General features: G+C 56.6%; 1 protein-coding gene across 3 annotated transcripts; it reads right to left on the reverse strand.

Annotated features, from left to right (window-relative positions):
* On the reverse strand, nt 1–25,389 carry TMEM72 (transmembrane protein 72). 3 transcript variants are annotated; one of them, XM_017338475.3, is made up of 6 exons: nt 24,663–24,678; nt 11,247–11,313; nt 8,520–8,659; nt 7,387–7,458; nt 5,791–5,930; nt 1–4,821 (listed from the first exon to the last, which is right to left on the reverse strand). In XM_017338475.3, the coding sequence occupies exons 4-6, from the start codon at nt 7,440–7,442 to the stop codon at nt 4,334–4,336; spliced, it is 684 nt and encodes a 227-aa protein (XP_017193964.2). In that variant the 5' UTR covers nt 7,443–7,458; nt 8,520–8,659; nt 11,247–11,313; nt 24,663–24,678; the 3' UTR covers nt 1–4,333. The 3 variants fall into 3 exon arrangements, with proteins under 3 accessions (XP_017193964.2, XP_002722572.2, XP_017193963.2); XM_002722526.5 differs by lacking the exon at nt 8,520–8,659 and having other exon boundaries at nt 24,663–25,389; XM_017338474.3 differs by lacking the exon at nt 8,520–8,659 and having other exon boundaries at nt 11,243–11,313; nt 24,663–24,730.

A 25,389-nucleotide genomic window follows, 5' to 3' on the forward strand; every position in this document is an offset into this window, starting at 1 on the left:
TACAGAAAACCAAATTGTATTTCTGCATGCTAGCATCTGACATGAAATTCAGAGAACAATTTAATTTACAAAAAAACATGAAAAAAGAATAAAATGCTTAGAAATAATTTTGGCCAAAAGTGTGAGGCTTGCACATTGGAAGCTATGAGACATTACAGTAAATGTTTTAACCAAAAATTAAAGATGATATAAACAAGCAGAAAGACAGCCCTCATTCCTGGGTTGGAAGACTCATATTGTTAAGATGGGATACTTCCCAAATTTATCTAGAGTCAAGGAGATCTCTATTAAAATTCTGATTTTTTTTTTTTTTTGCTGAAATTGACAAGCTGATCGTAAAAATCAAACAGAAGTGTGATGAACTCAGAATTGTCAAAACAATCTTGCAAACAAGCGAAGCTGGGGGTTCACAGTTTCTGCTTTTAAAACTTTCTGCAGGGGGCCAGTGCCATGGTGCAGTAGGTTAATCCTCCTCCCGCAGCTCCGGCATCCCATATGGGCGCTGGTTCGAGTCCCGGCTGCTCCTCTTCCGATGCAGCTCTCTGCTGTGGCCTGGGAAAGCAGTAGAAGATGGCCCAAGTCCTTGGGTCCCTGCACCCATTTGAGAGACTCAGAGGAAGCTCCTGGCTCCTGGCTTCGGATCAACACAGCTCTGGCTATTGCAGTCATTTGGGGAGTGAACCAATGGATGGAAGACCTCTCTCTGGCTCTCCTCTGTAACTCTGTCTTTCAAATAAATAAAATAAATCTTTAAAAAAATCCTGCAAGGCTACAGTGACGGCAGCAGTGTAGGGATGGCATTAGGACAGACACACAGGCCAATGGGACAGAGATACAAGTTCAGATTTAAACCCCTTCTTCCACGATGTTTGACTTTTTGACAGAGATCTCAAAACAAGTTGACTCAATAAATGGTGCTATATCAACTGGATATCCACATGTAAGAGATAAAGTCCCATGTCCCATCACACTAAAAATACTCAATTTATCATTGCCCAAATACAAGAGATGAAACTATAAAACTCTCAGAAGAAAACATAGGAATGGATCTCCAAGACCTTTGGTTAGGCAATGGTTTCCAAGATTTGGGCACAAAAGAAAAAAAAAAGACAATTGCAGTCCACCAAAACTGAATCTGTTGCACTTCCAAGGGCATACACTATGAGAAAAGTGCAAAGGGAACTCAGAGAATCAGAGAAAACATTGGCAAATCTTACACCTGTAAGGGTTTTTATCCAGAATATATAAACAACTCTTAAAGCATACAAAGACAAAGGACTCAACTCAAAAACAGCCAAGACATTCGAACAGACTCTTTGCAAGCAAGATGATCACAGGCTGATAATTGCTTTAAGAAGAAGCCCAGGGGGCCGGAGCTGTGGTGCACTAGGTTAAGCCATCACCGGTGATGCCAGCATCGCATATGGGTGCTGTCTTGTATCTGGCTGCTCCATTTCTGATGCAGCTCCCTGCTAACGGCCTGGGAAAAGCAATGGAAGATGGCCCCAGTGCTTGGGCCCCTGACCCATGTGGAAGAAACTCCTGGCTCCTGGCTTCGGATCAGCCCAGCTCTGGCCGTTGCAGCCATTTGGGGAATGAACCAGCGGATTGAAGACCTCTCTCTCTCTCTCCTCTCTCTCTCTCTCTTTCCCTCACTGTAAATCTAGCTTTCAAATAAATAAATCTAAAAAACAAACAAACAAACCTCAGCACTGAGGGTTGATGGGGGGTGGTGGTGGTGGTGGTGGATGCCCCAGGGGACCTGTTGGCCCACTGTGCTATTTGACTGAGCTGGGGGAGGGGGTTGTGTCCGCCCCAGTGCTGGCTCTGGGACTCAGAGACAGGACCTGCATTGCGCTACCCTCAGACCTTCTGTGCTGTAGGGGTCCCACGGTGATAGGGACACGGTGCACTGGGCATCGGAACCAGAGAAGGGAAGAGGCACGGCCAAGCTCCCTCAGCATGCTGATGGCAGGTGCAGGGTTCCCAGCCTAGTGCTCTATTCCACCCTGCAAAGCATCCATTCTCGTTTCAGCCAAGAGAGACAGGGAGGGAGGAGGCCACAATGGGGTCATCCCTTCTCTCCTTTGCTTCTCAGCAAAGGTGGAGGGCACTGTCACGTTTGTGGGGGTGCCACTGGGTGAGAATGTGGTTCCCAAGGGCTCGGGCTAAGAACCAAGCGGAGCCGCTTATGGGGAAGGGGCCAGGGTGAAGGGTCTACGGCCTGTGTAGTGAGCTCATGGGAGCTTAGTTTAGTGTTGGTGCCTTAATTCATCCCTAGCTAGATTCCCAGCAGTCCTGTAGCACTCACACCCCGCAGAGTGTTTCTTCCCAGACCAGGAAGACTGGATGTGTCAAGATCACATGCACATCACCACCTCCCTGGACGGGGAGGGACTCTCAACCCACGCCTCCTCCACTCTGAGACACAGCCGCCATGGTGCTGAGGCCTTGGGTTTGCAGAAGCGTTTCTTGAAAACAGGACAGTGCTGGGGCTGACACTGTGGCCGGTGGCACTGTGACGTAGAGGGAAAAGCTGCCACCTGCAGTGCAGGCATCCCATATGGGCGCTGGTTGGAGTCCCAGCTGCTCCTCTTCTGATCCAGCTCTCTGCTATGGCCTGGGAAAGTAGTGGAGGATGGCCCAAGTCCTTGGGCCCCTGCACCCATGTGGGAGACCTGGAGGAAGCTCCTGGCTCCTGGCTTCAGATTGGCACAGCTCTGGCCATTGCAGCCAACTGGGGAGTGAACCAGCGGATGGAAGACCTCTTTCTCTCTTTCTCTCTGTCTCTCCTCTCTCTGTGAACTCTAACTTTTAAATAAATAAATAAATCGTTTGCCTTTTTTTTTTTTTTTTTTAGAAAAAGCAGGATGGTGCTGGTCTTCAGGTTTACTCCGCTGGCTGTGATGATGGAGCTCCCCAGAGACCCTCAGGCTATTGTGGCCCCTGTCTACTGGGGACAATGCCCGAGGCTGCTGGCTCCTCCATACCAGGGCTCCTTCTGTTCACAGCGGCCCGCAGGGGACACGTGGCATGTCATGAATGGGGCAGGCCCCCCCCTGCCACCTCCCTAGATCCAGGAAGCATGTTATCCACTCCCCCCTCACTGCCAAAGCAGCTCCTGAGTTCCCTCCTCAGTGGCAGCTAAAGCCACAGCCCCTCCATGGAGGGCCCTCGGGATGGCACCGTTAGCCGCCTGCCACGCATTGCTTTGAAAGAAGACCCAGGCAATGGTACTTCTGCTTGGCTGTGGACCTCCGTACAGCTGCACAAACACCTCCCCGGGGATGTCCCGAAGTGTGCAAGAACCACGTGAGTTTCTCATAGGGACCATAAAGCGAGCGCTCTCGGAGTGCCCTGGGGTCGGCCCCCTCTCCTGCACTGGGGAGCGATCCCTTCCTTCTTCTGATTTCTCATTCACTAGAACAAAAGAATTAACACACCTGGCCTTCCTGGCCACAGCCTCATGGCCAAAGGACAATGCCGTTCCCTTGTTCATTCCGGGCTGTGACAGAGAACTTGCCCTCCTGCCAGCTCTCCTCCTACCCTCTCTTCTTCCCAGACCCACCCTCCCTCTCTCCCACTTTGGATCCACAAATGCTCATCCTCCAGGGCACCCAGTGTGGCAGAGTGTGCCTCCTCTGCGTGTTGTGTTTCCTGGTCCCTGCACACGGAGGGCGCCACGGTCCAGGCTCTCTCAGCCCCTGCTGCCTTGCCACGGGCACTCGGCGTCTCTGAGTTTGCGTCACTCACATGGCATCTGTGGAAGGCCGGGTTGTGGGGCTGCAGGGAGCCCCGAGCCATGCTTCCGGAATGAGCGCGGCTTTGTCTGGTGCGCACAGAACGGCTTTGTTTCCCTGAGCCCCGCTGGCATGCCTGCAGCTCTGCCCAGCCTGGGCGCACCCACAGAATGCGGGCCACCGCCTGCCCGGCTGCTCTTCCTCCCTTTGTGGCCATCTCTGACACCTGCTTTGAGATGCTTAAGTCGCTAAGGTGTCCCTGGCCGTCCCAGCCGTTCTCAGGGCCTTTGCTGAGTGCTGGATCAGTGTCAGCAGCTAGGGCAGGTTTCTGCTAAGGTGACATCGTCCATCCCCACCGGAGCAGAGGCCGCGGCTTTTGCAGCCTTGCGCGAGGTGGAGGTATTGGGCTCTTTGGGATTCCCCCCACCCCTGGCCAAGAGGGAGGAGCCGGTGCTGGCTCCAAGTGATCTTGGCCTCATTTACCTCCCCGATGCCTGGCCCGTCACACCCCTGATGGTCATCGTGGGGTCGTCTGGGCCTCCCAGAGGACCTAGGCAGGGCCACGGATCCACGCAGACCCCTCGGTGAGCAGCTCAGAACAGGCCGGTGGTGGCCGACAGTGAAGACAGCAGGGGTAGGGGCTGTGGGGTGGGGATGATGGGCGTCGTATCAGAGGTGGTCTCCTCTGACTCACTGTCGCCCTCCTCCAGCCCCTCGGCGAGGGTGGGGATGATCCGGACCACGTTGTCTTCGAAGTGCACCTGTTTCTTCTTGGCTGGGGAGTCGGCCGGCTGCAGCGTGAGCTCTGTGAGAGTGTCGGGGCGCTGCAGGGCGCTGGGTTTCTTGGTCCCCTTCAAGATGCTCTTCACATGGGTGAAGAGGGACCCCGGCCCCTCCCTGAGGGCCTCGTGGAAGGTGTAGGTTTGCTCCGTGTCCCCGGAGCCCGTGGTGCTCACGGCGCTGCTGGAGGGGTCCGTGTACTGCTCAGGTGGGGGCGGGGGTGGCGCCTCGGGCGTGGCTTTCTTCTTCTTCCGCTTGCTCAGCAGGAAGTAGGCCACGGCTGTGATGATGAGCATGGTGCCTGGAAAAAGCTGAGAGGTCAGGACGCCCGCACACAAGAAGAGGCTGTGCGGGGCAGCTGTTCTGTGGGGGCTGTTTTCCAACTCAGTGCCCCCTGCAGGGCTGGCTTCTGGGTGTTTCAAGGGAGGGGCTCGGGGAGGGGAGGAAAGAAGAGGAAAACACTCACAGAGAAGCACAGGAAAAGACAATGCGGGCTGGCGCCACGGCTCACTAGGCTAATCCTCTGCCTGCGGCGCCGGCACCCTGGGTTCTAGTCCCGGATGGGGCGCTGGATTCTGTCCTGGTTGCTTCTATTCCAGTCCAGCTCTCTGTTGTGGCCCGGGAAGGCAGTGGAGGATGGCCCAAGTGCTTGGGCCCTGCACCCCATGGGAGACCAGGAGGAAGCACCTGGCTCCTGGCTTCAGATCGGCACACTGCGTCGGCCTTAGCAGCCATTTGCGGGGGTGAACCAATGGAAGGAAAACCTTTCTCTTTGTCTCTCTCTCACACTGTCTAACCACTTGTCAAAACAAACAAACAAAAACAAACAAACAAACAAACAAAAAAACACAATGTGAGCATCGAATCCCTGGTTCTGCAGCCAGAATCCGGGCTGCAGCAGGTGTGCGAGGTGGGGTAGAAACCGGACGGCTTTCAAACCTGGCTGAGGAGTCTGTAGGCACCGGGAACATACAGAAGGGCTTGGGCAAAGAAGTGGCCACCGCTGGTCCCCATGAGCATCGTTGCAAGGCTTGGACCTTGCACGGTCACTGACAGCAAAACCCAGCCCCCGCCCCGCCAAGGTGCGGGCTCCAGAAGGCCTCCCAGCAGGTTCCTGATGTTTGGTCTGTGTGGATGGTTCTGGGTGGGTCCCCAGCCCCAGATCTGGGCCAGAGAGGGTAGCGGGGCTGGTGGGGACCGCGAGAGCGGCTCTAGCAGCTTTGCATGCTGGGGTGGGGACTGCATGCCTCCCCTTCCCCCAGGGTCCTACCTGGGATGGTCACGTGCCAGACCAGGACAGGGTGGAGGAAGCAGGCCACTGACAGCAGCATGTAGGCCAGGAACTTCTGAAAGCAGCCCAGCCAGTGGGCTTTCTCCTTTGCTCTGTGGGCCAGGGACCCTGGCTGGCACCTGGCAGGGAGGGAGTCCAGGGTGAGCAGGAAGCACCCCAGGGAAGCCCCTGTCACATGGGGGGGGTCCTGCTGTGGGCATGCTCTTTGCAGGGCCCCGGGCTGCACATTCTTCAGGATCTGGGAGCCGTGGAGGCCTGGGGGGTTCTTGCTGTGGGTTGCATAGTTAGGAGGCTGGCCTGAGCCCTTCCAGAGGGCCCTGTCCTGTCTTTCTGGTCCAGGAGGAGGAAGGGAAATGTGCTTATGATTCAAGAGCCGATGAGGAGACCAGGAGCCTCAGGGCCCACTGGGAATCACACAGTGGAGCAGAGGTGTGTGGACCGGAGCCACCAGGTTGGGACAGTCGAGTGGACTGTGCACTGCACAAGCAGCCTGGCCATGTGGACCAGTAGGCAGGAATCCAGCCATGGCCTGCTCACTGGGCCTGGAGCACAGGACAGGCATTGGTCCAGAAGGGCTTCTTTCCCATCAGGGACCAGACATGAGCTGGTGGAGGCCTGATGTCCTGTAGACCTCTGGATTTCCAAGGAGGAAAATGCCTTCCTTTAGACCTATCGACTCCTTGCTCTGAACTGGTCTAGAGCAGAGACTCTGCTCAGCACTGCCCTGCCCAGGCCAGCTTTGAGGGAGCAGCGTGGGAGTGGACTATGGAGAAGGCCCAGAGCCTGGCCCACCACGCCCAGGCCTTGTACACTATGGCTCGCTGGTGCCCCCTGGTGGTCATTCATGTGTATGGGTGTGTGTGTGTGTGTGTGTGTGTGTGTGTGTGTTTGTGTGTGGAGTCCAGAACAGATGACATGTCCTTTCCCACCCTAAGTTCCCCATTCTTCCCCCTCTGCACCCCCTGAAGTTTCAGGGATCCCCTGGCAGTGGGAATTAGCAGCAAGGTGGAGGCTGGGAGGCAGCCAGTGGCTTTGCCAAGTCAGACAGCTGGACGCGAGGCCCTGCTCCCTCACTGACTGCCCAAGTTCTCAGCGCTGCTGACCTGGGGCTCCTGCTCTGGGCCACACTGACGACAGCTCCCACATGCTCAACACCAGCAGGGCAGCCCGGGGTGGGGTGGGCTCTGTGGCCCTCCAGCCCCTGACTTGTCCAGGGTCCTGCAGGAGGTAGAGCCAGTTCTCTCCTGCGGCTTTGTGCCCTCCCCAGGTAGGTGGCCTGGACACTGGGGCCCTGTGATTGGCTGTTCCTGGGGAGGAGGGCTGGGGCTGAACTTTTCTGGGAGATTCTGGATGGGGGCGGGTCCTGAATGGATGCATCTGTAGGCTCCAGTGGCTGGGGACCACTGAGGTCCATGCCTGTGCTGAGGGTTGCAACACTGTAGATGGACACCCCCCCACCCAGAGGTGGCGTTGGGAGCAGAACAGCCCCCAGCCATGGCCTCACGAGTGCAGGCATCTGGCGATGTCCGGAGCTGGGCTGGGCAGTGATACAGGGACCACTCCAGGGCTACTTACCGGAAGCACACGGCCAGCAGCTGAGCCATGAAGTAGGCACCTTCGCACAGGGACATGGCAGCTCCTATAAACCTGTGGGTAGAGACAGGCAGGGCCGTCTCTGATCCTCCCTGTGCTTTGCTCTCTGCACTGCGACCTCCTGCTCATTTGCAGCCAGCAGACTGACTCCTAGAGGACAGCCACCCTCCTGGTGCTGTCTTGAGCCAGCCTGGGCCTGGAGCTGGGCTAGCCCACAAGCTGGAGGGGGCAGCGGCTGGACAAGATACAGGCGAGGAGGAAGCTACAACCAGCACACTCTTGTGGACCCTGGCAGGTGCATCGGTCCGCTGGCTGCTCACCAGGACCGACACCTACTGTCTGGTACCCCCAAGCCTGACCCCTTCAAGACCCTGTGTCTCCCTCCCCCTTTTCCTATCGTCCTGTCGCCAGGCCTGTTGCTTGGGTTCCTTAAGTGCCTTCAGAATCATGCCCACTCCCTCTGGTCTCACTGGTGTCCCCTGGGTTCAGGTACTGTCCCTGCACCAGCTCCCCCAACCCCCACCCTGGCCTTCCTGGTCCTCCACTCTGTCGCCACCTCCTTCCAACACCTAACTCTGACCATATCCCTCCCGTCCAGAATGCATCAAAGGCTGATCATGCTCCAGGAACTCCTGGATCGGAATCTTCCTAAGAAATAGGTAAAATCCAGGGCCGGCGCTGTGGCACAGTGGGTTAAAGCCCTGGCCTGAAATACTGGCATCCCATATGCGCACTGGTTCTAGTCCCAGCCACTCTTCTTTCGATCCAGCTCTCTGCTATGGCCTGGGAAGGCAGTAGAAGATGGCCCAAGTCCTTGGGCCCCTACACCCACGTGGGAGACCTGAAAGAAGCTCCTGGCTTCAGATCGGTGCAGCTCTGGCCATTACGGCCAACTGCGGAGTGAACCAGCTGATGGAAGACCTCTCTCTCTGTCTCTACCTCTCTCTGTAACTCTGTCTTTCAAATAAATTAAATAAAATAAATCTTTTTTTTTTAAAAAAAAAAGGTAAAATCAGGGATTCCAGAACCCATCTCCCTGATTTCCTCAGTCTTTGGGAATTGCATTATTTTGGGAGGATCTCATTGACTTATGTAATTCAAATTTCCTAGCACACCTTTTACAATCCTTCAGAATGTCTGTGTTTCCTGGTTGATGCAGGAAGCAACTGAGTGCCTCAGGGCCTTTGCACAAACTAGTCCTGTTTGAAAGCTTCCTTCTTCTCCCTTCTGTCCATCTGGTTGTCCTCTTGCTTCTCTGTAGAGACCAAAGACATCAGTCTGTGCACTGGTGCTCTCTAACGCCCTGTAGTCTGTGGTCCACCCTGAGTAGGCTTTGCTAAGTGCCCCACGAGCATGCATTGGGATGAACAGATAAGAACAGAACAGAGGAAGAGGAAGGGGGCTCGGGGTCAGGGTGGCATTATAGTGACTCAGCAATAACAGTGTTACATGGTGGAACTGGCATTGTGGCGTAGTGGGTAAAGCCGCCTCCTGCAGTGCTGGCATCCCGTATGGGCGCCGGTTCAAGTCCTGACTGCTCCATTTCCGATCCAGCTCTCTGCTTTGACTTGTGAAAGCAGTGGAAGATGGCCCAAGTCCTTGGGCCCCTGCAACCACGTGGGAGACCAGGATGGCGCTCCAGGCTCCTGGCTTCAGCCAGGCTCACATCTGGTTGTTTGGTTAGCAGCAGATGGAAGGTCTCTCTGTCTCTGTCTCTCTGTCTCTCTCTCTCTCTCTCTCCTTCTCTTTCTGTATCTCAAATAAATAAACAAAAATCTTAAAAAAGCATGGCAAAATCACTGCCATGGCCTTTTTCTATATCCTGGGAAGGAGCAGGAAACTGAGGCTGCAGAAGCATCATGACTCGTTCGGACTTCCTGTCTGGTGCTGGTGAGTGGCAGGAAGGGACAGACAGGGTGGGCAGCGGCTGCCGATTCTCTGGGGGCTTAGAAAGCACAAACCCCTCCACTGGAGGGGCAGGTGGTCTGGACACAGAGGGACTCCCTGGACATGGGATCCCCTAAGACAGGAACAGAGCCGTCAGGAAGAGGCAGGGCCCGGGCAGAAGACAGCTGGCATGACCCTGCCACGGGCCTGCCTGGAAGATTGCGTGGCCCTGCACTTGGGATCTCCATAAATGGAGCACAGCGGCCAGGACAGGGTCAGGGCGATGTGTGATGTGCGATGTGCGGGCCGTGCAGAGCCAGAAGGCATTTGCAGCCAGCAGGGGCCTCCAGGCTTAGGAAAGCTGCCCTGGGGCAGAGTTCTTGGAAGCAGCCTCAGGCCTGGGGGAGCAGGAAGGAAATGCCAGTATGGGCGGGAGGCCCTCCTGCGCTCAGCTGCGGGCACACAGCAGCCTGGAAGCCACCCGACACCAGCAATTTGAGAGACAGCAGGCCCTGGGGGAGTGGAGGCCAGGAGGTGGCTTAGGGGTATGCACTGGAGATCTGGAGAGGCCGCTGGGGGATGCTGGGTGCGAGCTGAGCTGCCCGAGGCTCAACTGAGCTGGCCCTGAGGCAGGGAGTGGAGGTGGAGTTCTAGGAGGGAGAGGGGAGAGGACACAGCCTGGAGAGCCAGCAGGCAGGGGCTGGGCTCGCGTGGGGCAGCCTGTCTGGACATCACCCGCTGCCTCCCGTCTGGGAACACTCAGGCTTCCGCCCGGCAGCCCCTCCGACTCTGGTTGAGCCAGCAAGGACTCCCTGGATAGCCTCTCTGCAGGCAGCTGGGGAGAGGCTTTGGCAGGGGAAATGCAGAATCCTGGACTCAATCTGGGTCTTGCTGCCTATGACCTTGGTGATGTGGGCTGGGTGCTCTTGTGCAAAACCAGGCCAAATACACACTTGTCCTGCAATGCTGTGAGAGTCAAAGGCACAGTGCAAAAATAGTTCTCTGTGCTTGGCCTGGTAGAGCTCAAACATACACACACACACACACACACACATATATATATACATACATATGTGTGTATATATGTGTGTGTGTGTGTTATATACATATATATGTACATGTGTATGTATATATATGTATATAACATACACACACACACACACATATACTACCCTGATCTCCTACACCTCTCTCTGAGATGAGAGCTCAGTTAATATTTGTGAAACGGAGAGGTGATTGAATGGGTGCATGGATGGATGGGTGGGTGAGTGGGTGAGTGTATAAACAGATGGCAGGAAGGATGTGTGGACAGATAGGTGTGCGTGCAGGAGTGGAGAGCTATGGGTGAGTGGAAGACAGGGTCGATGGGTGGGTGGATGGATGAATGGATGTGTTGACGGGTATATTGATGTATGTATGTGTGTGTAGATGTATGAATGGATGGATGGATGGGTAGATGGATAGATGGGTGGATGGATGGATGGGTGGATGGATGGGTGGGTGGATGGGTGGATGGATGGGTGGGTGGATGGGTGGATGGGTGGGTGGGTAGATGGATGGATGGATGGATGGATGGGTGGATGGGTGGATGTATGTATATATAGATGGGTGGATGTATGTATACACAGATGGGTGGATGTATGTATACATAGATGGGTAGATGGGTGGATGTATATATATATAGATGGGTGGATGGGTGGATGTGTTGATGGATGGGTGGATAGGTGGGTAGGTGGGTAGGTGAGTAGATAGGTTGGTGGACAAGTGGGTGGATGGAAGGGTGATTGACTGACTTATGACTGGTCTACCCAAACTGAGGCTATCTTAAAAGTCTGCTTGATTCCTTCCCCGTGGGTTAGGATGGAGGCATTGCATTGAGGGAGGCATTGCTCCAGGTTAGTCTGGGCAGGCAGGTGTAGAGACAGACAGGGAGGGGCCCCTGTGCACATACTCACAGCAGGTAGAAAGCCAGGCTTTTGTACTGCCCACGGAGTAAGGTCTCGGTGCCCACGCCGATCAACACTAAGTAGGGCAAGAGGAGAGATGAGAGAGGCCCAGGCGCTCCCCGCCACCACACTTCCCTGCTGAGGGCTCTGAGGGGACTGAGGCCAGGTAGCAAGGGAGCAAGGAACCTCTTGGATCAGCCCTGGAAGCCCCAGAAGTCTCCTGAGCCAGCCTCCCCGAAGTGCGGCTGTGCATGCTGGTCATGTAGCCAACCCTTGGTGCCCGGGAGACTGCCCTCACCACCAGCCGCCAGCCACTCTGATCCAAAGCTATCCTGTCTGTGCCATGGCTTCAAGGGCCTGTCCCATGCTGGCGGCCCAAGGCCAATGGGTGCTGTGTGTCTGGCCCAGGGTAACACTGGGGTGGGACCTGCCCCTTGGCAGGTGCCTGCTGCTTGTACAGCCACTTTGTCCTTACTTGCTGACTCAGCAGCTGCATTGCACTTTCAGCTCATTGCTTTGGGGCCAGTGCAGACTGGCCCCACCCCATGCCCCTGCTGCTTGAGGGCTGCTCTCCCAGGCCTGGGTGCATCTTCTGCCCACTGCAGTGACACCTGTGGGCGTCCATCCCTGGGTGTCCCACACCTGAAAAGCAGGGGAGCCCCTCATAGAAGCCAGCAGCACCCCCGCCCCTGACTTCCTGGGGCATGCTGGAATGTTCTGGAGAAGGGGAAGGACAGAGCGCTCCAGCCAGGCGGGAAGGGCAGGTGGCTGTCTCTGAGTGCTGGGCAGAGGGTCTCGTGGCTGCCCTGCTGGCCACACCTCTCCCCGGCATCAGCCTCAACTGAGGAGTCCAGCCCTGCAGAGTGCTTCTGAGCTCAGGCACATGGTCGCACACCCGCCCCTGCTCTCCTACCGCCCCCATGGCACACAGGCGTCTTGTGTAGTTTATAAAGATGTGGACCGGAGACAGGGACTCCAAGGTCCCATCTGAGCCTTCTGGTGCCAGGTGGTGGGCAGCTTCCCAGCATCCGCTGTACACCAGTGTGTGTGTGTGTGTGAGTGTGTACATGTATGTGTGAGTGTGTGTGGGTGTGTATGTGTGACTGTGTACATGTATGTGTGAGTGTGCGCATGTGTGTGTATATGTATGTGTGAGTGTGTGCATGTGTGAGTGTGTATGTGTGGTAGTGTATGTATGTGCGTATGTGAGTGTGAGCATGTGTATAAGTGTGTGGTAGTGTGTGTGTATATGAGTGTGTGTATGTGAAAGTGTGTGGGTGTGTATGACTGTGTGTGATAGTGTGTGAATGTGAGCATGTGTGTATGTGTGGGGGGGGTGGTAGTGTGTGACTGTGTATATGAGTGTGTATGTGTGTGTGATACTGAGTGTGCATGAGTGTGTGGCAGTATGTGTATGAGCGTGTCAGTGTGTGACAGTGTTGTGACTGTGTGCCAGTGTGTATATGAGTGTGTGGCAGTATGTGTTTGTGACAGTGTGAGTGTGTATATTTGTGTGAGCATGTGCAGCAAGAGTGTGTGATACTGTGTTTGACAGTGTGTGAAACAGTGTGTGTGACAGTGTGTGTGACTCTGTGTGTGACAGTGTATGACACTGTGTGACAGCGTGTGACAGTGTGAGTGTGTATGAGTGTGAGCATGTTACAGCATGTGTCTGACAGTGTGTGTGTCAGTGTGTGTGACAGTATATGTGACAGCATGTGACAGTGTGTGACTCTGTGTGTGTGTGTGTGTGTTTTCTGCAGGCACGCGGCCCTTTGCATAGCTCTCACTGCGGATCCGGCCTGTTCTCAGCACTCAGCCTTCGCTCACTGACTGAGCCCCAGCAGGCTTACTGGAAGGGTCTGCTACTGCCCCATTCACAGAAGCTCACTGAGCGGCCGCAGGGCCTGGGTCCGAGCCTGTGTTTTGTCCTCACGTCCACCAGTCAGCGGTTGAGTCTCCCCTGCCTCTGACCTTGTTTCCCCACTCTTCCTCTCCTATAAAGCGTGCGGTTATGGGTGTGAGGATCCAGTGGGCGGGCAGGTGCTGAGCACATCCCAAGAGCTCCGTGAAGCACTGGCTAATTTTCAGTGCAAGCATCCAGCCCCGCGCAGGGAAGGAGGCCTTCCCAGCCTGGGCCTCAGGCTGTGGTTGTACACTCCGTCCCCACAGTGGGCACTCGGTCCCCAGGGGCTGTCCTGGCAGGTTTGCCTGGCTACAGGAAGTGGGCTGGGAACTCACTCCGCCCCCTGATTTGTACCCATCTGCCATACGGAGAGAGCTGTCTGGGTGCCTTTTCTCCTACACTCTGCAGACTGAAGCAGGAGGTCATCACAGCCAAGGGGGCGCTGGAGGAACTCTGCACAGACGGTGCTGGCTTGTATTAGAAAAACAAACAAACAAACAAAAGCAGTAGCAACAAGGAAGCGGCCGGGTCAGAGGCTCAGTTCTGTGCGTCATCCCCAGGGTAACTGCTGCTAAGCATCTAAGCCGTCCGAGTTGGTTCTGCTCATCTGTGGAATGGGCAGAATCAGTTGCATGGCTTGGAGTTGTCGCTCAGATTGGAGGAAGCGGTGTGTCTGAGATGCACCTGGGAGAGGTGGGGCAGCCGAGGCATGTGAGCACCTCTCCTCCCCCCTCCTCTCCCCTCCTCAGCCTCCACCTGGCCCATTCTGCACCAGGGGGAAGGGAATCACTCTCCCAGAAGCTTTCTCTCAACCCTGGGTTCTCCATGGCCAGGGACGGGGGCAGAGAGCCTGAGGGGCTGGCATCTGGGTCCTCATAAGCAGGGCCTTAAAGGGACCCGGAGACATCCTCAGGGGAGGCCACACGGCCCTTCCACGCCCGTGCCATGGGGTCAAGCACGTTCCGCTGGAACCTGCCAGGCCCAGGTTTTAAAGTTCATGGTTTGAGACAACCGTGACTGACAAGAAGTCCTTCCTTCCATCCCTGCTTGGCCAGAGGGGCTGCTATCTGGTCTTCCATGGGCAGTTGTTAGGGCTGGGGATGAAGCCTAGGGTGGGGGTGGGGCTGCTCACATCTCCATGGCATGGCGCAGGGAATAGGGGCGTCCATGAGAATGGAGGTTGGTTCTCTGTGGGGACCCAGACTGGGTGGCCCCCACCCAGGCATGAAGGGGAGGGCTGCCCAGTTGTGGCGTATCGGCCTTTGGCTTTCTCTGGGCAGCAGAGGGCAGAGATGTGGGCTGGTCATGGCATCTGGGTTCAGAAGCTCCCTGGGCGTGCCAGCCCCACGGGTCATACACCACAGCAGGCCCTCAACCCGCATCTCATTTCATCACACATCTGCCGAGGTGGGAACAGGCCACCCTGGGTTATTTACGGTAGTGAGGGGCAGGCAGAAGCCAGTGTCTGGGTGCCAAGAGTCTCCAGGTCCCCCGTAGGGGACGGACAAGGGCCGGGGTGAGAACAAGGGAAGTGTGGGAAGGCATTGCCTTGGGGGTCTTCACGAGCCAGGAGGGGTCACTCACAGAGGTAAGGGGCACAGCAGGGGTCCCAGGGACCACGGAGTCCTGCCCAAGCCCAGCTGAGAGTGATTTCTGCAATATCTGCGTCAGCGCCAGACCAGACCTTCCTCCTTGCCTCAGTTACTTGCTGGTGCCTGCCTGTCGCTCACCCAAGCATCCGCACTAGGTGGAGCTCTCCTGAGTGCAGAGCGGCTGCAGCTGACTCCTGCCTGCCGGGGTGGCTCATCTCGGCAGCACCAGAGTCCCCAGGGGCCACAAACGCTCAGTCCCAGTGCATCCTCTATGCCCGGCCCAGCGAGAGCTCTGGGGTGCACAGGAATGCCTGTGCGAGCCTGGGCAGACAGCCTGGACCCCACAGATGGAAATGTCAAAGGTGACACAAGGCCGGCGCCGCGGCTCACTAGGCTAATCCTCCGCCTTGTGGCACCGGCACACCAGGTTCTAGTCCTGGTCGGGGCGCCGGATTCTGTCCCGGTTGCCCCTCTTCCAGGCCAGCTCTCTGCTGTGGCCAGGGAGTGCAGTGGAGGATGGCCCGAGTGCTTGGGCCCTCACCCCATGGGAGACCAGGATAAGCACCTGGCTCCTGGCTTCGGATCAGTGTGGTGCACAGGCCGCAGCATGCCAGCTGTGGCGGCCATTGGAGGGTGAATCAATGGCAAAAGGAAGACCTTTCTCTCTGTCTCTCTTACTGTCCACTCTGCCTGTCAAAAAAAAAAAAAAAAAAAGTGACACAGACACCCCAGGGCCCTGAGAAACACAACAAGAGTGACTGCCTGGGTCGCCGAGGTGGTTGTGAGGACAGAGCCGTATAAGGAACAGTCTAGAAAGGCAACTTCTGCATTGCTGGGGACCAGAGCCAGACGTGGCCAAGGCCACATGGACCACACGGGACACTGACCGAGTAGCTTCCTTGGCCACACCCCCAAGGTCTGGCTCTCTTTGCAACTTCCTCTCGCTACCCCTCTTTCCCAAGATAGCCAAGTTTGTGGAGAAAGCTGTGCCCTGGAGCCTGGGCGAGAATCCATCCCTCCATAGTCCAGGTGCAGCCGAGTACCCTCGGAAGCTTCGGCCGCTTCTCTCCCGGGAGGTTGCTCAGTGTTTCCAGCAACGTGCTGGCTGCCCATTGCCCAGGACCAGTGACCCGCTGACCCCTGGAGGACAGCACCCTCTGAAATCCTGTGAACCAATTACTGGGCTCTGCGACTGAAAATGGGGTGGGGAGAGAGATTCCCTGGGATGGGGGGGAGCTGCGCAGCTGGGGGTCTCGGATGCAGCAGAGGACTCTCCCACTGAGAGGTGGAGCCTACTTCTCCCCTTGAATAAAGGCTGCCGGCCTCGTGCCTTCTCATCCAGTAGAATGACGTAGAAGTCAAGGTCAGGGTCATCTACAGCTACTTAGGAAAGAGCTTCTTCCCAGAGCTCTCAAGATTCTTGTTCTGGGGGAAGCCACCGTCGCGTAGGACATCTGACCCTCCGGAGAGGGGGTCAATGCACTGTGACATAGCCCATGCCGGCCACACGTAGCCCTTTCTGGAGGAGCCCGAAGCCCCCAGCAGCACCGGGGTCAGAGCCAGGAAGGGACCTGCAGAGGAAGGTATCATCTCAGATATTCCAACTCCAGCAGCTGTGGCATGGACAAGAACTGGGGAACGCAGCCAACAGTTGGAGCTGAAGCCTCAGATGGGCCCCATTCCCAGCACCGCAGCCTCATGCGTGGGAGCGAACTGCCTCCGAGAACTGCCTGGATCCCGGCCGCACTGTCTTCCCCTGCAGGCAGAGGGGTGTCTCGTGGAGCTGCAGTGTGCCTCTTTGCACTGCCATTGGTGGCTGCCAGCTGCCTTCCACCCCTCCCTGTGATCCATCCTCAGGATCCACAGCTACCCTCAGCCCAGCCCCCTCCTTGGTCCCACTCTCGGCACTTCCTCCGGGAGGCAGCTCACACTGCTCCTGGATGAAGCCTGGCCGCCCCCGCCCCATCCCCTTCCCTCCAATCTCTCCGTGCTCCTGCTGGGCTGGATCCAACCACAGCACAAGCTCTTCCTTCTCCGGAGACCAGGGCCGGCTTCCGAGGCGCCTTTCTGAGCCGTTTGCTCTCCTGCAGGCTTAGCAGGGATCAGAGATCCCAGGCCAGGCGCCGGTGGTGCAGGTCAGGGCGAGGCAGCCCCCTTGGTGGGCCTCTGGAGGTCCTGGTTCTAACGCTACAGGGGGAGGAGAGCTGAGAGAGGATGGTTACATCCTGGCTGCCAGGGAAGTCCTAACAATTTGGTTTGTTCCACCTTACAGAACATGGGGGCGATGAGAACACTCGTGGTGGTGCCTGTGAAAGTCCAGTAGCACAGGGACACGGGCTGGCATGTTCCCAGGTGCTGCATGGAGAGGGGGACATCTCCCCCTGGTCACGGACTGGCTCTGCATTTGCCTCCAGGCTGACCTCACAGCTGGCTGCAGTGCTGGGTTGTTTCAATGCTTGCCCTTTGCCCCACAAAGCTCACTGGAGACCACACTAAGCTGGGTTTGCAGGCCAGTGACCTTGGCCCTGGACTTCCTGGATGTCAGATGAGGATTTAGTCCACACTGAGCTGAGGGCAGCCTTATGCAACTCACCGTGCGTATTTGTCACTTCTCTTTATCCTCAGGTACAGCACCACTCCGACTGGTGGCAGGTTCTCCAAGGACTTCCTGGGTCCAGGAGCCAGCAAGCTGATGGCCAGGGCTGGGGTGGTTTAGAAGACCTGCTCACAGTTCTAATGATGAAAGTGATATTTGCTCTGTTTCTAAGAACATGGAGATGTTGGAAGTGGTTGCTACAGGCTGGCTTCTTCCCACACAGAAAAGTTGCCACATGTTCTAACCACGTCTGTGTGTTGAGACTGGGTCAGAGATAGTTGTGGGGAAAGGCTTGGATTTCATGGTAGAAATGTCTGGACAACCAGTTGGAAAGGAACTTAGAGTGGGCAGCTCTCAGCCTCACAAGCCTGTGTGGAAAGAATTTCCTGAAGGCCTGACAGTGCATCTGTGCTCTCCCAGGTTCTTGAAGCATGAGCTCCAGATTAAAGACAGCCAGCCAAGGAGTCTATTTTGCTTTGTAGACGACCCCGTGACAGACCGCAAGGATTGCCCCCAAACTGTGACCCCTCTCGGTATCCACATTCTTCACACTGTAATTTGCATCCCCTCGCACTAAGGCCACATCTGTTCCCCACCCCCTGGACTTGCTCTGGGCAACGGTGCATACATGAAAGGTGCTAAAGATCTGGCCAGTGCAATTGTGCTTCTGTCGCTACCTTGACTGCAAGGTGTTCTATTGCAGCGTCCCATTGGACTGATGGACCTCAGTTTGTTTATAACTGACCGGTGGATGGGTGCCTGGGTTGTTTCTAGTTTTTGGCTGCTGCCAATAAAGCTGCTGTGAACACTGACGTGCAATCTTTGTAGGGACATCGCTTTCTTTCCTCTTGGGTAGACAGGAGTATAGTTTGGAAATATTTTCTCTCATTCTGTCCATTGCCTCTTCACTTTGTTGAGTGCTTCTTTTGCAGTACAGAAGCCTCTTAGCTGGGGTAATCCTGTTTGTTTATTTTCACGTTTATTGCCAGTGCTTCCCAGGAAGTCTTTGCCCAGACCAATGTCATGCGAAGTTTCCCTGATGTTTTCCTCTAGTAATTTGATGGTATTGGGCTGTAGATTTAAATCCTAGATTCATTGTGAGTTGATTTTTGTATAAGATGTAAGGTATGGGTCTTGTTTCAGACTCCTGCATGCATAGATCCAATTTTCCCACGGGAGAAATTTCCTCTAAGTCTTGATGTCGCAGATATGCAAGGTGTTGGCTCCTTATTTCTCTGTGTTCAACACACAGCAGCTTTCTTGATGTCAGGAGAACAATGACCACTTCTGCACCTGCTCTGTCCCTCCACCCCACCCCAGGATGCCTGGATTCCTCGTCTGATCTTTCCCTGCTCGACAGCAAAGCCTCCTGAGCTCCCTCTGCCCAGGGTCTCCATAGCCGTCTCCAGAAGTCTGGACAGAACCAAGGACAGTCTTTAAAGAGCTGTCAGAGAGGTGAAGTGATGCTGTCATCCTTGCCCATTCTTCACAACTACAACTAAAATGCCAGAGAGGAGCTTCGCTTCCCCACAGGGTAGAAGGATTATCTGGGCTTAGAGTCTGGAGCTTTCACGGTGCACCTGCTGATGGCTGTGTCAGCCTGACCTCTGGTGGAGGTTGGAGAGTGGCAGAGGGACAGCCACACGGTGAGCCAGGGAGCGGAGACCCGGGGAGCAGATTCTTCATCTCCCCTTTACATGGTCTCCCCTTAGAAAGCCATTGCGATTTGATCACAGGGCCCCAGCCAAGCAATCCAATGCTATCCAATCACTTCCTGAAGGCCCCAGCTTCAGGCACCATCAATGGATCAAGCTTCCGCCCTCTTCCGTCAGTCATTAATTCACTAACCATTAGCATATGACTTTAGGGTTTAGACATTTGCAGGAGTTTAGGGAACCAAGTCCTGTCCAAACCGTGACAACCACCATCTGCCTTCTGGTTTGCTCACTCCACAGAGTGGTAGAAATGACAGCGACCCCCAGGGGCTGATCAGAGCAACCCAAGCTCTAGATGGGATGCAAAAGGACACCCAGGCTCAGAACTGCTACAATCTAGCCCCTTCCTCCTGGCTGAGTCAGCTTCCTGTCACTGTAACAAAATTCTGGAGGCAGTCAAATTTACAAAGCAAAGAGGTTCACCCGGGGCTGACGGTTTAGGGAATTCAAAGGCTCCAGATCAGACGGGCCCCATGGGGTCATGAGACCAGGTGAGGGCCTGGGTGTGGGGGATGGTGTCAGGGGCGAGCGTGGGAGGAAGCAACTGGGAAGCCAGAGAGGCCGTAAAGCTAAACTCAAACTCTCATCCCCCAGGAACCACCATGGTTTCTTCCAAGGGCAGGGCCCCCAAGGGACCTAAGCATCTCTTGCCAGCTCTGCATCTTCAAGGCCCTACCCTTGCAACATTGCCACACTGAGGACCAAGCCTGCAGCCCACGGATCCTTGCGGGGAAACCTCTCCCCTGCAGCGAGAGCTGTCACTTGGTCCATGCAGCCCTGTGCCCCAGTGCACAGCCCATGAGCCCTGGGCAGGGATTTGTGTGCTGGGCTGTGCGCTCCTTGATCTTTGTTTCACTTAAGCTTCCTTGTGCCGCCGGATGGTGGATGCAAATGGGTCATGCCCTTTTCATAGATGGGGAAATGGAAGTTTAAAAAGCGTAGGTGATGCACTTAAGGTCGCATGTCACGTGGTGATGGGGGCAGGGCACAGACACAACTCTCCCAGACAAGGCCACAGAGCTCGGTGCTGGGAAGCAAGCTTGCTTGGTTTGTCTGTCTCCCCCGTCAGATTGTGTTCCCTGTGGGGCAGAGCCCTGGGGCATCCTTATACTGCACAATGCAGGGCGCTTGCTGAGTAAGCAATGAACTCTAAGTGGAGACCAGATTTTTTGTTCTAAATCAGAAGGGAGACCCGGTCACAAAGAAGCCAAGAAAGAAAGGCTTCCGGCCACAGGAGGGCAAAGCAGAGGGCGGCAGGGGTGGGCGGAGGGGCCAGCGACTCGGACTGGGAAGAGGGACTGTCAGCACTCAACTTGGCAGATCCGGAAATGCAGTGAGGTTTCGCTGTGGTCATACATCACCTGGAGACAGGTGAGCGTGCATCATGCTTCCTTCCCTAAGAGGCAGGAGGTGGTCACGGAGATCCACACTGAAGGGGTGAAATCAGCATGGAAGGGGTCAGGTGGTTGTTTCGGAAGCATTAGTTTTCTTGAAAGATTTTCTTCAGGGCTAAGGTCAAAACAGGCATTTTTCGCTCTGCTCTTTAAAAAACAATGCGAGCCCCCTGGGGTTTAAATTCTTCTCTGTCCTAATCAGTATTAAGAAACCAGTCCTCCATCTGAGCCAGGAATGAGGCTGTGGGATGGCACTGGGTGCCTTGTGCAGGAAAACAGGTTCACGGGCCAGAGACCAGGAACGGAATGGAACCCGTCTCAGCCGCCAGTGGGGCCCCAACCCCTGATGTGGGGGAAAGGTCATGGTGGCCCCGAGAAGCATCCCGCCTCCTCTCCTTATTGGCTCGGCTGGGCTGCTGTAGCGTGGTCGTGCGACTGGGCAGAGTGGAATTCCCACAGCAGACCTTGATCTACTGGCTCTCTGAGCCCTGCGAGGCTACCCCAACATCCAAGCCTCAGTTTCCCCATCTGTAAGATGGGATCAACCTCCTCACTCCTGGCCATAGGAAGCTAGCTAACATCTCTACATGGTGCGTGTCTGGACCCCTACACGGAACGTCCTACCTGGCCAGCCCCCACGGGAACTGTGCACACATTAGCTGTGTCCAGATGGAAGCCAGGAGGAGGTGTCATCAGACTGGACACTGGGTGGAACAGCAGTGTCTTTACTTAGGAAGTGCGCGTGACCCTTGCTGAGTGCTTCCCTGCGCTGTGTCTGCCCTCACCTGCGGGAGCCTGTGCACCCCAGGACTACCTGGGGGTGGGGACATGGGGACAGATGACGGGGAGAGGGGGTCCTGATCAGGTCTCTGTGGCACAGCGAGGCGTGCCCTTGAACCCGTGCTGCGGCAGAAAGCACAGTGATTGGAAGTGGGGTCTCAGGCGTGGGCCAGCCTCGGGTGCACTCTTGTGAGACCGGCAGCGAGGTGCGGCCCTGTACGAGGCTCTGTGAGTGGGTCTCAGGTTGTGCACGGTGACGTGGGCAGGGATCCTTGGGAGGATGGCGTGCAATGTGGCCTCTCAAGAATGTAGCACAGAGCCAAGCCCGCAGTCAGTACTCGGACAGGGCGGCCACTTCCCAGGCCTGTGGGCATCCCCTAGGGCTCAGACTGAGACCAGGGAGGTGAGCGTGCTGCTCGGAAGGATGGCCGGGCAGGGGCTGCTGGTACCTCCCCGTGCAACGTGCTCAGGCTCTGGGTGCCGCTCCTCAGTGTGTCTGCCTCTATGGGTGGTGCCTGCGGCTGCAACTCAGCAATGGAGGGGCTGAGAGGCCACAGCTGCACACCCATGTAATTCACATGTAGACACACACAAACACACATGTACATACATGGGCACTGCTTCAGTGCCTTGCCTGGCTATGGAAGTGACACTGCAGCCACACACATGTGAATTCACATGTATACACATGCACACATGTGTACATACATGCACACACACACCTGGGGCCTTCCCTGGCCCTGGAGGCAACGCAGTGAGGCCAGTGTAATAGGGAGTGGTGGGGAGTGGGGCTGCTCGATTGCTTTAGAGGAGCAGACTTGTCTCATTCTAGAATCCCCCCGTGGCTGGGGGCAGTTTGCCTGCAACCCGCTTGCGACCATGTGGTGGCTACAAGACTCTGTGCTCAGACCTGCTTGTGTGGGGCTGGTCGTGGGGGATGGAGGGCTCCTGGACATCCTGATGCGGCTAGCTGGGCAGAGAGGACAAAGCAGCGTGGTGAGCAGCCTCTGTGGCCGCAACCACAGGGCCTTGGCACACAGTGGAGGCACCTGCACCCTGGCGCCCTCTGCCTCTGCCAGCACCTGGCCCCATCTGCAGGAGTTCAGAGAGGAGACTGCCAGGGCAGAAGCCACAGCCTCTCAGGAGCTGCCTGGTCCCTGCAGGCGACACACCAGGTGACCTGGGCTGGACACGCCTGCCTGGCCTCTGTGACCCAGTCTCCCAACTTGCAGGAGGGCGAAGCACCCTAGGTGTCTGCAGAGTGCCAGCATCCCGTTCCAAGCCCTCTCTCCTCTCCAACAACAATGCCCCTGCTCTTCTGATGATTTCCCCCAAAAGAGGCTTAGCAGAGGAAGGAATTTGCTCTGGAAACGGGCCAGGATTTCAGTGATGCTGGAAAGAACGCGAGACCTGCCCAAGAGCACCGATGCCTCTCCCCACCCCCACCCCTGCCCCTCCTCTGTGTCTGGCGTCCCCGCTGGCTTGGGCACTCCAGAATAGCCCAAGCAAGATTATCTGAAAGCCTGGCCTATTTTTAGCCTGGCTCTCGTATCAAAACCAAGCGGGAGGAGGCGCATCTGTAGTCTTGACAGCGGCCCTCTGCGTGGAAGATGAGGGCTGTGTTTAAGAGGAACGCTGTACACCCGGGTGCTGGGGGGTGGGGCGGGGCGCTGCAGGCCCTGCCATTGGCTGAGACAGATCAGTCTCTTAAACCGTCTTTAGCCTATCCCTTAGGAGAACAGGAACTTGTCTTAAAGCCGCTTCCCGGCAGGCAGGAGGAGGCCTAAGCATTGCACGCAGTATGGCTGGAGCATCAATCATGGCGATTCCGCTGGCCTCAAGCCGTGTGCTTTACCTATACATAACCCAAAGCCTGAGGGGGCTGGTGGATGCAGAGCGGCCATGGTACACCAGGACTCTAAGCCCTGGCCTGGGCACCTGCTTAGGGCTTGCTTCCCTCCGCCCCCTCCCCCAGGTGGGCTGTGGGGGGCACTCCCTTGTGGGCATTCCATCATGCGTAGATTCTAAAGGAAGTCAACTGGAGCAGGCTCACTCACTCTCTAGAGACGGCGGCACAGCTGTGCACTGGGCAGGGCAGGGAGAGTGCACTGGGGTGCAGGGAGGGCTTCAGCCAGAGCAGGGGCTGGGGCTCCAGGCCTGGTGTCACTTTGACCTGCAGTGTGACCTTCAGCAAGGTCACCACATCTCTGTGGGCTCAGCTGCTCAGGGGGGTGGGATCAGAGCACTGACGAGAGCCCTTCCGGCTCTGACTCACGGGCAGGGGCTGGGAGAGCCCACTGGCCAGCCTGCCACGAGCCTGCCTCAGTGCCTGGGAATGACCCAGACCCTCCCTGAGCTCAGCATCTGTTACAGGGGGCTTTCGGGCCAGAGCTTTCACCCTCCGCTCGCCTGAGCTGTCTCAGCTCCTTGCCTCTGTGTTCTGCCTGCCCGGTGGGTCAGAAAGTGGCCATCACAGGGGTCGGGCAGCTCCCCCAAGGCCACATGTTGGGCAAGTGTCAGGGTTGGGCTGCATTTTATCCAGGGACCTTTCCCATTTAGCAAGGCTCACAAGTCAGCTTTCGCTCAGCAGTACTGATGGGCTTTGGTGGGTGGTGTGTGGCTCTGCCTTGTCTCCAAGTGTCATGGGGTCACAAGCTAAGGGTGCAGAAGGCTCCCTGCTCTTTTCCCCAACACAGATCCTAGCTCCGCGTGGGCCACATGGCTAGCGGCGGGGGTCTGCACTGGGTGCATATGCAGGCTGTGATTTGGATTGCACTAACCATTTGCCTTCCCAGCCCATCCAGCTGCCCTTTCAGTCATCCGACTGGGCGGGACATAGGGGCCCAGTTCAGGGAACTAGCTCTGTCCCCCAACTCAGAGTGTGCTCCTGCAGAGAGGTCACAGAGAGGGCAGCTGGGGGTTTCTCTAAGGGGGTTTCTCAATGGGGACCCCGGGTGGGCCAGGGGGAGCTGCCCAGGTCAGCCTGTCCCCTAGGATGGGGCTGCTCTGTGCCTGGGAGTTTGCTCTCCATGGGAGCGGGCTGTGATTTGGCGAAAGCAAGTGGAACTCAGCTGATGGTTTTCATAGCCATACAGTGGGGCTCCTATTCCTGCATCTTCACCTCCAGCCCCCACCCCAACACACAGCATCCTCCAGGAGGTGGGACAGACCCCCACCCCAAGATCTTCTGCAGACGAAGATGCTCAGGGTTCCCAAGGGTGAGGGAGGGGTCGTCGCCAAGCACAGATCCAGCACCAGGCCTTGGGCTCCTGGCCTGGGGCTCACCCCACCGCACCTGCTGCTGCCCTACAGAGCGCCGTTTCGGGTTGGGGGAGGAGAGGGGTGTTGGGAAAGAAACTGGAGGATAGAAGTAGTCAGATAGACTTGCCCACTGGCTCCCACAGGCAAGCGCAGGGGACCCAGCCGGGAGGCGGGCTCTTACCTGCAGCCGTGGTGATGCCCAGGAGCCGGCAGGTGTATTCCAGCCCAGTCCAGAACACTTGGAGCTTCATGGTGCCGGGGCGAGGGCAAAGTCCCAGTGGGGCAGGCAGCAGAGCCTCTGGTACCGGGATGCTCCCGGGTGCCCTTACACAGGCAGCAGGCTGTGGCTGCCGGCTCAGGGCCCCCGTGCCCCAGGGCCCTGCCTTTCCAAACCAGTCTTGGCCACCGCAGCCTGGCCCAGGTGTGAACAGGGCTCACCTTCCCAGTCGGCAGTCTGCGCCCTTGCCAGGCGCTTAGCTTAATCATTACCTTGGAAGAATGCTCCCCACAGCGGCTCCCTGCAGCCCCAGCCTGGCTGCCTGGGATCAGGGCTGGGCTGCAGGCAGCCTGGCGCTGGCAATTAACCGTTTCTGGATGGGAGGAGGGAGCCGAGCAGCGAGCCCAGGCCCTTGCTTGCCAGGCCAGTGCCTTGCAAGACACACCTGAACCTCATACCTACAGTGGACCTGGAGAGCCCTTCTCTGCAGGGGTCGGTGCATGGACAGGTTCCTGCTTGATTGTGTGTGTGCGTGTACACGTGTGTGGAGGAGAGAGAGGGATGTGTCTTTAAATCACCAGCGCCTACAACTTCTGAAATATGTTCCAGCCTTCATTCTTCTGCTCTAGGTGGATTAGGGAGCTTTCTAGGTCTGTGGCGGATTTGGGCTGAGACCAGACCTGCTTGCCCG

Source organism: Oryctolagus cuniculus, chromosome 15 (genome assembly GCF_964237555.1).
Source record: "Oryctolagus cuniculus chromosome 15, mOryCun1.1, whole genome shotgun sequence".
Classification (NCBI taxonomy): domain Eukaryota; kingdom Metazoa; phylum Chordata; class Mammalia; order Lagomorpha; family Leporidae; genus Oryctolagus; species Oryctolagus cuniculus.

Excerpts from the sequence above, each read along its gene's own strand:
- TMEM72 (XM_002722526.5), bottom strand. The coding sequence starts at position 24,732 with ATGAAGCTCCAAGTGTTCTGGACTGGGCTGGAATACACCTGCCGGCTC. Across the intron at positions 11,314-24,662 it reads GGGCATCACCACGGCTGCAG|TGTTGATCGGCGTGGGCACC; the intron begins GTAAGAGCCCGC and ends TGCCCTACTTAG. Across the intron at positions 4,822-5,790 it reads CTGGCACGTGACCATCCCAG|GCACCATGCTCATCATCACA; the intron begins GTAGGACCCTGG and ends AGCTTTTTCCAG.